This window comes from Hypanus sabinus, chromosome 29 (genome assembly GCF_030144855.1).
Source record: "Hypanus sabinus isolate sHypSab1 chromosome 29, sHypSab1.hap1, whole genome shotgun sequence".
NCBI classification, from domain to species: Eukaryota; Metazoa; Chordata; class Chondrichthyes; order Myliobatiformes; family Dasyatidae; genus Hypanus; species Hypanus sabinus.
In genome coordinates, this window is record NC_082734.1 from 24,589,321 (window position 1) to 24,602,737 (window position 13,417).

Here is a 13,417-nt window from a genome sequence, read left to right on the forward strand (position 1 = left end):
CGACTTGCCGAGTTCCTACAGCGGGTCGCTCCAGATTCCGGTGTCTGCGGTCTCTGGCGTCCGGGTGCATGCACCTGCCCTGTAAACCCCACGGGACCCAAGCTCGGGTTGGCATGTGGGCAGCCGGCGTCCCGGCGTGTGTGACGGCGTGCTGGATATCCTGGAGGTCAATAAAGGATGGCACATTTCTCCAGGATGGAGATTCCTCCCCCCATCCCAACTCTCCAGAGTTACCCTCCATGTGTCTGCTGCCTCTTCAGTATCTCAGAAGCAGGGAGGTGAACCTCAAGCCCCTCCCTCCACGCCTGCCGATGGACGAGTCATCAATTCCTAGCGGTCTCAAATGTGCTCCACGTCTACCAACCAGGGAATTGGGGGGGGGGGGGGGGGAGGGAGGGACTTTTTTTTAACCCTTTCTGGGGCTTCTCCTTCGTTCCACTGGAGCACAACTGAGGGTACAACTATCTATCCTGCACCCTCTGTTGACATACCCTCCACCAAACCACACCCCCATCTCCAGGAGGGAAGCAGCTTCCAATTCTCACCACTTCCCAATTCCAGAAAATCCCCATTTTATAACGACATCGTTCTCCTGCTCTCTCCATGAAACAGAGAAGGGTGGGGGCTGTTTCTCCCATTCCTCTTTCGCTCCCTGGTCTGGACGCCCTACAACCCGCCGGAGCCAGCAACGCCGAACCGTACATCACAGGAACTGGCCCTTCAACCCACAAAGTTCTGCCGATCGAGTTACCCGAGTAACCAAATGAAGACCAGCCTGATCTGGCACGCGTGCATCGGAACACACTGTGAAATGCACTGTTGGCGTCATCAACCAGCACAGTCCGAGAATGCACCGGGGGGGGGGGGGGGGCGGGGGGGCAGCTCGCAAGTGTCACCATATGCTTCCGGTGCCAACGTGTCATGCTCCCAGGATGCCTCACAACCCACTTGTAACATTGGACAAGGACGGGCATTTCAGCCCGTAATGTCAAGCTGAACTAATTAAATTAGTAATCAAAGGAAGATGAGCCCAGCTAAACTAATTCCTTCTGCCTACGCAATATCCATTTCACTCCATTCCCTGGACATTCATGTGCCTTCCTAAGTTTCTTCAATATCTGCTACCACCACCACCCAGGCAGTACAATCTGGACACCCACTACTCTGCATAGAAATAAACTTGCCCGTACATACCCTTTGAACTTACCCCATTCTCATCTTAAATGTATGCCATCTGGTACAAGACATTTCAACCCTGGAACAAAAGATATTGGTTACCTACTCTACCTTCACCCTCCATCACTCCAGAGAAAGCAACCCATGTTTGTCCAACCACTCCCTTTAATGAGGGGATTCACAACCTAAGGTCCACAGACCCCTTGCTTAATGGCTTCAAAAAGGTTGGGAACTCCTGCCGGGGCGCATCTGAAAAGCAGACATCTTGCTTGCCGATCTACAAAGGGAGAAGCTGATGACCCGGGGCAAATCCTTCCCCCCCCCCCCCCCCTTGGAGTAATGAACTCCATTTGATCCATGAACACGGGCAGCACTGACAGAGAGGGATCCTGGAAGAGAACCAGCTCCCTGTCCTTGGGAACCCAGACTCGGCTTTTGGGTTGAAGCGGTGGGGGCAGGTCGGCGTTGAGGGAACGTTCCCCCCCCCCGGGGAACAGCCTGCAGTGCAGGAGAATTCCCAGACCCAGATGGCGCGGGGTTCATTGGCACACACCGTCACAGCTGGCAGACCCGCTACCACATAGTTCCAGCGACCCAAATTTGATCCTGATAACTGGTGCTGCCTGTGTGGAGTTCGTACCTCTTCCCATTGCCACGTGGGTCTTCTCAAATACCCTAGTGTCCTCGCGCATCCAAAGGATGTCTGGTTTTATAGGCTTACCGGACATTGTAAAATTACCCCCAGTGTGAGGGGGAGGGGGAGGATTTGGGGGAGATGATAGAAACAGAAAACCTACAGCACCATACAGGCCCTCTGGCCTACAAAGCTATGCTGAACATGCCCCTACCTTAGGAATTACTAGGCCTACCTATAGCCCTCTATTCTACTAAGCTCCATGTACCTATCTAAAAGTCTCTGAAAAGATGTGTACTTTCTCCCTTTGACTGCGTTTCCTCCCAGGTGCTCGGGATTCCTCCACACTCCAAAGCTGTACGAGTGATGGTTCGTGAGTTGTGGGCACGCTACATCGGCACCAGAAACGTGGCGACAATCGCGGGCTGCCCCAGCGTATTCTCACTGATTTGATTTGACGCCAACGATGCACTTCACTGTACGCTTTGCTGTACACGTGACAAATAAAGCTCATCTTTAATCTTTTCTTTAAGTGAGGGGAGTGAACTCAAGTCGATATAAATGGGAGGCTGATGGTTGGTGTGAACTTAAGGGGCTGAGGAGCCCGTTTCCCTGTAGGATTTGATGGGAAATAAATCAGCAATTAGCCCATTTGCAACCACCATTTCTGCAATGTCAGTTAATGGTTGATGTTTTTGTTAAACTCAGCGCCATCTTCTTAAACTAATCCAATTTTGCTTGAACATCGAGAGGTCTACCAGCTCTGTCTAGAACATTCTTAGTGACTGAACTTCCACAACACGGCTGGGTGGACAATTCCGAAATTTCACCACATCCATCTCTGGTCGCTGACCGCTTACTCTGAGATGGCGACTCCCCGGGCAGTGGTCAACCCCAGCCAGAGGGACTTGATCCCCTGTCAATGTACAGCATTAGCTTTGTTCCAATGACAGCCGCCCACGTTCACAACCGACACACCCAACTCCAACTACTGCACCGACCCGGAATCCAGAGGGATCGGCTTGTTCCCCAAGACTGACTGAAACGCAGAGTGAACCTCGAACAAAGAGCTGGAATGAGGAGACCACCGAGCCAGGGGGCCATTCTCAAATAAAGTGGAACGATGAACATGCACAAGACAGTAGCAATGGCCCAAACGGCCTCACATCCGGCAACGCCCCGCCGTGATTCTACGTAAGTGGCACATTTAGGAACCGGAATCTTAGCAAATGAAGGACTGTCCTTAAGTTCAGGAGCAGAGCATCACTTTACAGTGCCTGTGATCATCGATCGTGGGTTCTATTCCCGCCACTGTCTGCAAGGAGTTTACACTTTACCTCTGTGGCCATGTGGGTTTCTTCTGGGAGCTCCCAGTTTCCTCCCGTATTCCAAAGGCATACAGGTTAGTAAGGGTTAGTAAATTGTAGGCATGCTATGTCGGCGCCAGAAACATGCCGATAATTGCAGGCTGCCCAGAATGATCCTCACCGACTTGATTTGATGCAAACGATGCGTGGAAGACATGGCAAAAATAATCTTTTCAGTGCGGAGGAACCCACAAGGTGCCGGAGCAACTCACCGGGTCAGGCAGCATCTGGGAAGGGAAATGGACAGTTGTGGTTCCAGCTCAAGGACCTTCAGCCGGGGCCAGTACGGGCAGACAATATCTTGTGTCTCCATCTTACTAACGCCGTGAATGTGGGGAGTTGTATCAGGGGAGGCTGAGATTCAATGAGTAACTGGAGGTGGACCCCCTGCCAGCTCCACTGTGCCTGCAAGCCCGAAAGGTGCGTGCATAAAGACGCCATTATGCTGCAAAGACTGCAGAGGCTTCCAGGACCTGAGGGACTGAGTTCTAGAAAAACCTTGATTAGACCGAGAATTTATTTATTGGGATACGGTGCGGAACAAGCCCTTCCAAACCTTCAAGCCACATCGGTCAGCGACACCCAGTTTCACCCATGTGTAAGCAAGGGACAATTTACAATGACCAATTGACCAACTGGTACGTCTTCGGACTGTGGGAGGAAACTGGAGCACCCGGAGGAAACCCAAATGGTCTCCGGGAGAACGTACAAACTCCCTACAGATCGTGGCGGGCAGTGGAGTGTATGAGAATGAGGGGTGTAAAACTATGAGGGGGAATGCATAGGGTGTTTGCACTCAGTTTGTTTCCCAGAGTTGGGAAATCAGGAATGGTGGGGGATAAGTCTAAGATGAGAGGGGAGATTTAAAAGGCACCTGAGATACATCGTCTTCATACAGAGGGCTGGTGGGTGTATGGAACGAGAGGAAGTGGTTGAAGCAGGTGCATTAACATTTGGAAGACACTCGGACAGGAAAGGTTTGAGAGATAAGAGTCAAATGGGGCTAGCACAGGCCAGTTGGGCCGAATGGGATTTTCCGTGCTCTGTGACTATGAAGACCGACATTTGCAGCTCCAACTTCAGCAGCAGCACCTCCCTCTCTACATTCACCAGGCTTCTCAGACCTAGCTTTCTGACCTGATTTTTTTTTAGAAATAATTTATCCTCACAGCTCATTTTGTGACTTTAGTTTGATCGCGTTTCTCTGTAAAGTGTTGAATATTTCACTACGCTGAAGGTGACATCTACTTTCAGAATACTGTGTATGTGTGTACCGATTGCAAATCTTTGTTCGAAATTCCCCAGACCCTTTCATCCCCAACATTAACGGATAGTACTTTAACCCTTGGAGTACTGGGCCACATCAGATTCACTGCCCTCTTTCCTCAGCCCCCTCCACAGGGAAATGACTGGCTGTGTGTGGCAACTAAACAGCCAGTTTCCCATGGATGCCTCGCCAGACACAATTCTCTCTGCGTGATGTGATGGCTGAGGATGCCTCTCCCTCCGTTTCCAGCACTGGGCCCCTTCTTTCCCATTCCTCATTCGCATTCCTCTCTTCTCTATACCTGCTCATCACCTCCCACCGGCTCCCCCTCCTTCCCTTTCTCCAGGATTCATTCTCCTTTCCTATCAGATTCCTTCTTCTTCAGCCTCTCCTCCCCCATCCCCTCAGCTGGCTTCACCTATCAGCTGCCAGCTCCTTCCCTCTTCCTTTCCAGCCCTGAAACGTCAACCGCTAACTCCCCTCCATAGATGCTGCCTGACCCGCTGAGTTCCTGCAGTGTTTGTGTCTGTATTGCCACTCAGGTGAAGTCTGGGCTAATTAGTTCAGACAGCACAGGACACAGCCGCTGCTTAATTGTAACCACAGAGACCAGGGAGAGGTGACAGGCTGCATCCGTGGCAGTATCATCGTGCTGCCCAACCACACCCCGAATCAGAATCAGGTTTAACACCATTGACTTATGCCAAGAAACTCGCTGCTTCACCCTGACCAGCGGCCAGCTCTACACACTGCAGAGTGCCATGCCAACTGTGTCCTCTGCATGTCAGAACCCACTATGGGAATCTCACTGCAACACAGAAAGAGGCCATTCGGCCCATCATGTACATGCTAGTCCGTCCTGCTTCCAACCTATTCTCTCTCTCAAAAGCCCACTAACTTGCCCCCTGACCCTTTTTGGCACTAGCCTGGTTTAAGGGGCAACTTACGGCAGATAATTCACCCACCAAGGTGAATCATCCATGAATACTACTTCACTATTTTTGCTCTTTTTCACACTACCTGCACAATTTAACTTTTTTTTCCTGATTTAAATTCATAGCATATCGCATGTAATGCACTGTACTGCGGCTGCAAAACAGCAAATTTCACAAAAAAATGTCACTGATAATGATTCAGAAATCTACGGGTCATCCAAATGCATTTTACAGATTAGCGATGTCTCCATTCACAGGGAAAGGCATCGTTTGTGTCAATGACCAACACAGTCCAAGCCTTCAAGTGTCGCCAAGTTCCTGGCACCAGCATAGCACCCCCACAGCTTATGAACCGTAACCCGTATGCCTTGGGAATATGGAAGGAAACCCACGTGGTCACGGGGAGAATGCATAAATGCCTTATAGACAGCAATGGAAGGGACAGAATGAGTTGGTGGGCGGTGGGGGGGGGGAAATGAGTACAAACTGGTGATAGGTGAGACCAGGAGAGGGGGAAGGTGGTGGAGTAGGGGAGGGGGATGAAGTAAGAAGCTGGGAGGTGATAGGTAGTAGAGATAAAGGACTGAAAAACCAGATTCTTCAGAGGCAACAGCACAGTAAAAAGCCCTTTCTACCCAAAGAGCCCCACATCATCCAATTATATACAGCCACGTGACCAATTAACCTACTAACCCATGCATCTTTGAAATGCGGGAAGAAACTGGAGCACAACCCCCCCGCGGTCAAGGGCAGAACGTACAAACTCTTCCCAGACGCCCCTCTCCTGTGCGTGCGTGCTGTCACCTCAGAAAGTCGTACATCACCAGCGGCACTCACTACGAGATGCAGCGACTGCATTGGTGCAGGAAGACACGGGAGCAGTTTGCACCCAGCGCAAGGAACGAGAGAGCCTGGGCGAGGGAGAAAAACTGGCCAGGGCACCGGGGAGAACTCAAACACCAGAGATTCTGCAGGTGCAGGAAATCCCCAGCAACACACACACACACACAGAATCGCTGGAGGGATCCAGCAGACCGGATAGCACCTATGGAGGGGAATAAACAGTCTTCTACTCATCCCTTCCCAGGTCCTCATCCTCATCCCACTTCCCTTCCCCTTCCCCTGGCTCACCTATCACAGGTCATCTTGGACTTCTTCCCCCCTCCCACCTTCTTGCTCAGTCTGCCTTTCTTTCCAATCCTGAAGAAGGGTCTCAGCCCAAAATGTCAATTGCTGAGACCCCACCACAGGGGCTGCCTGACCTGCTGAAATCCTTCAGCATTTTGTGTGCCTTCTCTGCCTGGGCATTCCACGCAAGAGGTTCTGTGGTGCTGGAAGTCTAGAGCAACACACACAAAGTGCTGAAGGAACTCAGCAGGTCATGGACTTTCGCCAAAATGCCGACTGCTTAATTCCTGCGAGTTCACCCAGCACTTCGTGCCTCGCTCCAAAGAGCTCTCCCGCTTTGACCACGGGATCGTTCTGGACCAGAGGAGAGTCTGGTGACAACAGGCAGCAGCGGTGGAGCAGATTGCACTGGAGCGCCCGGGGTCAAAGCTAGAAATCCAACCCGCAGCTCTCCTGACCCAGAAACGCGGAATCTCACTCCTGGACGCGCAGGCTGACAGCTCGATCTCAGTGCAAGGCGACACACCAGCGGTGGCCATGATCAGCCCTCGGCTACCTGCGCCGAGAAACAGATAATGGGGCGGCGAGGAAAGGTCACCTGCCCCGCTCCTCCGCGGCGACCCGCCGGCAGTCCCGGCGCTTTCATCTCAAATCGCGGCAGAGCCGCTCTTTGTGCCGGGGGAGGATGGAGACTTTGGTGCCAGAGTGAGTGTCAAACTTTCTTTGGGAGAGAAACCACAGTGATCCTCCAACTCCGGGTTACACGAGCTCTCCCACTAACTGACCCCACCCATTATAAAACCTCCAGCCTGCGATGGAGCCCCGGAAGAGAGGACCCTCCCCAACGACCCCTGAGGTTGGACACGGCTCCCTCTCCCATCCGGTCCCAGAAAACCCACCCACCGCGGACCCCCACCTCCCAGCTCTCGCTCCAAGCACCATTAACGCATACCCTCAGAGAGGGTGGCCACACGGTCGCTGGGGTGACTCCCTCCGGCCGGACAGGACGAGGGGTCCGGACCCCAAACGCCGACAGGCATCTCCCCGCCCCCCTCCCCACAGATGCTGCCCGACTCGCTGGTTCCTCCTCCAGCGGGTTGCTCCAGTTTTCAGCATCCGCAGTCCCCGGTGTCTCCGCGCACCTCTCTTCTGTCCTCTTTGGGATGGGTCAGCGGCTAAACAAAAGATAATGTACAACACCAGGCAGGATCTCCTGGTCAAAATGTAAAGCCTCTCCCCATCGCAAAGCCAACGAAACAACTACTGGTGGGGTCCTGCTATATCAGTCGGTCACCTTGCAGTAAGTACTTGGGTGGTCTGAATTTCACTTTGGGATGGCGCCACACGAACGCTGACCGTGCTTTTGTTGCGATCTACCTGCCCAGTTGCATTGTCCACCACCTCCTCCCACCGCCGCCAGCTCCCGGTCCTTACCGTCTGCTGGAGGTCGGGAATCCCGATGCGGAATACCATCATACTGAAATCGGTCTGGATGGGTCTCGGCGGGGCGACGGTGGAGTCAGCGCCGGCGCCGCCCCGCACGGCCCCGTCCTCGGAGCTCTCGGTGTCAGAGTCGGAGCCACCGCGCCTCTCATCATCACTGGAGACCGGGCTCTGTGGCATGGTTGAGCGTAGCCTGGGCTAAGGAGAGAGCCGGTACATCACCCAGCGCTGGAGGTAGAGAGAGAGAGAGAGAGAGAGAGAGAGAGAGAGGGAGAGAGATGGATAACGGCATCCTTTAATTCCCGGAGTTCCCAGTCGCACAGTGAGCAGATTCCACACGTGCAAGAATCCTCTCCGTGTAACACACACACACACACTCACTCAAAGAAAGAAAGAGAGACAGAAAAGAAAGAAAGAGAGACAGAGGCACACACACCCCCACCCACCCACAAAGAGAAACGCTTGCCTTTTGCGGTCATTTTGACAGCCCAACAAGTAACTACAGAACGGGCTGCGAGTGAGGTCCCGATCTGCCACCCGCACCTTGCCACCGTCCGAATCACACAGCCCCGCTGGATGGGTCACTCTTACAATGGAGCGAAGTGCGCATGTGAGCGAGGGAGATTATTCCACATCCCTCTTTTCCGAGGCAGGAAAGGGGGCGTGGGCAACTCAGCTGAAGAGCGCGCCGTCACACTCCCCACCCACTGGTCCCGCACATGATCTCCATTTTCTGCCTTTGTTTCAATCCCCCAACAATAAGACACAGTATTCTCACAGCCGGGGGTGGGGGGGGGGGGGGGAGATACGGATCTCCACTGAAGATGTGGGCATGGAAAGGAGAGGGGTGATTAGCTCTGGGCGACACGACCCCCGGCTCCGAGGGCGCACACGCACCTTTTGCCTCTCTTTGTCCACCGGCGGCCGTGTGCATGAGCGAACACCGCACGCTGTGGCGGCGTGGAGATCACACGCCCCCCCCCCCCCCCAGCCCCTCGCCGGCCGGAACGGAGAGGGAATCCGGGCGAAACTAACTGGCCCTCGGAAGTTCAGCCGAATCTTAGTTGGAAGTCCGGGAGGCGACGGGGGTGGAGGTGGTGCTTTGGGATTCTCGGATGCCCCCAGTCACATTGCGGCTCTCTCCCACTAGCCCGAGGCGGGGGGGGGGGGGGGTGCGGCCGCTTGGCCCTTCCAGGGCGTTCTGTCCTTCGGTCAGATCGCCGGCTGATCGTCAACCCGAGCACCACGTTCCAGCCGTAAGACTAGAAATTTCTGCGCGCAGGAAGGCGCCATCTTTCACATGGCGAGAAAGAGCGGGAAACTGGTATCGAGGTTGAACAGCGCTGGAACAGACACTTCGGCCCATCGCATCGTTACTGACCACGATGCTAAACTAAATCCCATCTGCCCAACATTCCCTCTTTTTTTTAACAAGTCCTGAAAACTGTGCGGCGACGAAGGCTATGTGCGTGGAAGCGTTTCAGTTACGTGCGGTTGTACACCAGTGAGGTCTGCCTGCAAATGGTCCATATCCCTCCAATTCCATCTGCAGCCATTTTGAACATCTCCCTCACCAGGCTGGATGAATGAGGTCAGAGATTAAGGATGAAAGGTGAAATATCTGGCAGGTAGATAGGGTAGTTAAGAAAGCCTATGGGGTGTTAGCTTTCATAAGCTGAGGGATAGAGTTTAAGAGACGGGATGTAATGATGCAGCTCTATAAAACTCTAGTTAGGCCACACTTGGAGTACTGTGTCCAGTTCTGGTCGCTTCACTATAGGAAGGATGTGGAAGCATTGGAAAGGGTACAGAGGAGATTTACCAGGATTCTGCCTGGTTTAGAGAGTATGGATTATGATCAGAGATTAAGGGAACTAGGGCTTTGGAGAGAAGGAGGATGAGAGGAGACATGATAGAGGTGTACAAGATATTAAGAAGAATGGACAGAGTGGACAGCCAATGCCTCTTCCCCAGGGCACCACTGCTCAGTACAAGAGGACGTGGCTTTAAGGTAAGGGGAGGGAAGTTCAAGGGGGATATTAGAGGAAGGTTTTTCACTCAGAGACTGGTTGGTACGTGAAATGCACTGCCCGAGTCAGTGGTGGAGACAGATACATTAGTGAAGTTTAAGAGACTACTAGACAGGTACATGGAGGAATTTAAGATTGGGGGGGTTATTTGGGAGGCAAGGTTTGAGGGTCGGCATGACATTGTGGGCCGAAGGGCCTGTAATGTGCTGTACTGTTCTATGTACTCTGTACCTGTGTTCTATAAGAGGAAACTGAGGGGGAAGTTCTTCACATAGAGGTTGGTGCTAGTGTGAAGTGGGCTGCCAGTAGAAGTGGTGGATGTGGGTTTGATTGTGACATTTAAGAGAAGTCTGGGTTAATGAATGACTACACCAACTTGAGTGTTCAACCAATGTTCAAAAGACAACAAACTGCAAATACCAAAAGAAAGATATAAGAATAATAAAAATAATAAGTAATAAATATTGAGAAAACAAAACGTCCTCAAAAGTGAGACAATTGGTTGTAGGAATAATTCAGTGATGGGGCAAGTGCAGCTGAGTGAAGTTATCCCCTTTGGTTCAAGAGCCTGACGGGTGAGGGATGATACCTGTTCCTGAACCTGGTGCTGTGATACCTGGGGCTCCTGCGCCTTCTTTCTGATGGGGGCAGTGAGAAGTGAGCATGTCCTGGGTGATTCCTCATGACGGTGGATGCTGCTTTCCTGTGACAACGCTCCATGCAGATGTGCTCAATGGTGGGGAGGGCTTTACCCGTGATGGAGTGGGTAGATCTCCATGGATCTGTGTTCAGTCCCGACCTCCGCCACTGTCTGTGTGGAGTCGGAACGTTCTCCCTGTGACTCCACGGGTTTCCTCCCACATCCTATGTGTGGTTAAACGGTGGGCATATTAGATATTTCCTATTTCCGAGATAAAACACAGACAGCACATGAACGCAGTATCTGTGATGAGCACGGTGCCAAATTAAACTAAATCTCTTCTGCCTCGCCGTCCCTCTAATCCCCACCATTGAGGACATCCTCAAAAGGCAGTGCCTCATGGAGGTGGCACCATCACTAAGGACCCTCACTGCCCAGGACATGCCCTCGTTCTGTCAGTACCATCAGGGAGGAGGTACAGGAGGCAGATGATCCACATTCAGCAGTTCAGATACAGCTTCTTCCCCTCTGCCATCAGATTTCTGAACAGTCCATGAACCCATGAACACCACCTTATCATTGTGTTTGCTGTGCGCTATTTATTTATTTTAGTAAATGGCAGTGATTTTACATCTTTGCAGTGTACTGCTGCAAACAACTAATTTTTCGTCACATCAACCGGTGAAAATAATCCTGATTCTTATGCCCTGCATATTCACATACTCCTCTGAAAGCCCCATAAACATCGCTATCATAGCCTGAACTGGTTGCATCCTGGCCTGGAGTGGAAGCGCCAATACCCATGAATGGAAAAGCCGGCATAAAGTGGAGGACACCCCAGTCCATCACGGGTAAAGTCCTCCCCACCACTGAGGTCCAGCATCCACTCTGTGCTCTCTTCTCTGCTGCCATCAGGAAGAAGGTCACCCACCACCGGGTTCAGGAACAGTTATTACCCCTCAACCATCAGGCTCCTGAACCAGTGAGGATAACCTCAACTCTGAACTGATTCCATCGGGAAGGAGGTACAGGAGCCTCAGGTCCCACACCACCGGGTTCAGGAACAGATATTACCCTTCAACCATCAGGCTTCTGAACCAGAGTGGGTATCTTCACTTAACGCTGACCTGATTCCACAACCTCATCTTCAAGAGCTTTACAACTCATGTTCTCAACGTTATTTATTAGTACAGTATTAATTATTATTATTGTTTGTTTTCTTTTTGTCATCTTTTGAACATTGATTGTACGTCGTTGTGTATAGTTTTTCACTGATTCCACCGTGTTTCTTTGTACCTCCTGTAAATGCCTGTAACAAAATGAATCTCCATGGTAACATATACTTTGAACTTTGATATCTGCTTCCAACACTACCCCAGCAGAACATTCAAGTTGATGGGAAAGTATGGAGAATACAATTAAATCAGAGCGGGGTTAACGTGAACGGCTGCTTGTTAGTGTTGGCTCTCTATGAGACCTATTCTCCAGTTCTACACACCAACCTCTTTTCAGTAGCTTTGCCAATCTTCATCCAACGCTTTCATCCAATTACCTCATGGGAGCCACAACAGAAGCAGCCTCCAGCGCACCCTGCAGACAGTGTGATCCAGATGTTAAACCCCACTGCCTGTCGCATATATTTCCTCACATCACTCTTAATTCCTTTCTCCTTTGCATTAAAGCTGTGACCTTTGAATCTGCCAACTCCACCGAAGGATGGCTCTCGCAGTCCATTCTATAAGACCATAAGACATGGGAGCAGACTTAAGCCATCGTGTCTGATTTATTATCCCTCTCCATTCCATTCTCCTGCCTCTCCCCGTAACCTCCGATGCTCCCACAAATCAAGAACATCGACCTCCACTTTAAGTATACCCAATGACGACATTCACAGCCATCTGTGGCAAGGAATTCCACAGACACACTGCCCTCTTGCTAAAAGAATTCCTCATCACCTCTGCTCTAAGCGGATGTCCGAGGATACGTCCACTGGTCCTACACTCCCTCACTACAGGAAACATCTTCTCCATGTCTACTCTCTAAATATCAGATATTTATAGAAATCCCCTGCATATTATTCTCAACTCCTGAAAGTACAGGCACAGGGTCATCAAATGCTCCTCATACATTAACCCTTTCGCTCCTGGTATCATTCTTGTGAGCCTCTGCTGGACCCTCTCCAATGTCAGCACATCCTTTCTTAGTTGAGGGGCTCAAAACTACCCACAATCCTCTGAGTGTGGTCTCACCAATGCCTTATAAACCCTCAGCATTCCATTTTTGCTTTTATATTCAATCTCAAACTGCAAGTGAACCTTTAGGGAATCCTGCACAAGGACACAGCTATGGAAAGAGAAAAAGTTAACGCTTTCAGTTCCGTTAAAGGACCCCAGATTTGAAACATTAACTGTTTGTCTCTCCACACACACATGCTGCCCGGTATGCTGGGCATCCTTGGTGTTTTCTGCACTTATTTCAGATCACATGTCTGCAATTTGTTTCATTTTCAATTACCCCTTGTCCTACATTGTCTGTTCAACAAAAAATGCATTAAACACCATCTGCAGTTCCATCTGTTCCACATGCTATACACCTTCCTGTACCAGCAGGTGGTCTCTATCGCGCTGCAACCTCTATCCTCTCCACACGTCACAAAACTTCCAAAGGCCCCTTTCATCCCTAGGGAACACCTTCCTCAACGAGCTTCCATATCTCCTGCTGCCTATTACCTAGCCAAACCTGCACCCTTGTGTTCAATGTCCCGCTTATGCATCAACTCTGCTGAACAGCCTATCAC

General features: G+C 51.3%; 1 protein-coding gene across 1 annotated transcript in view; it reads right to left on the reverse strand.

Annotated features, from left to right (window-relative positions):
* The window catches only part of shank1 (SH3 and multiple ankyrin repeat domains 1), a 320,292-nt gene extending 312,162 nt beyond the window's left edge, over positions 1-8,130 (reverse strand). The window contains exon 1 of the mRNA XM_059953249.1: positions 7,942-8,130. Coding sequence (XP_059809232.1) covers positions 7,942-8,130 — 189 coding nt within the window. The remainder of the gene's footprint in view (positions 1-7,941) is intronic.
* Positions 8,131-13,417: the final 5,287 nt, after the last annotated feature.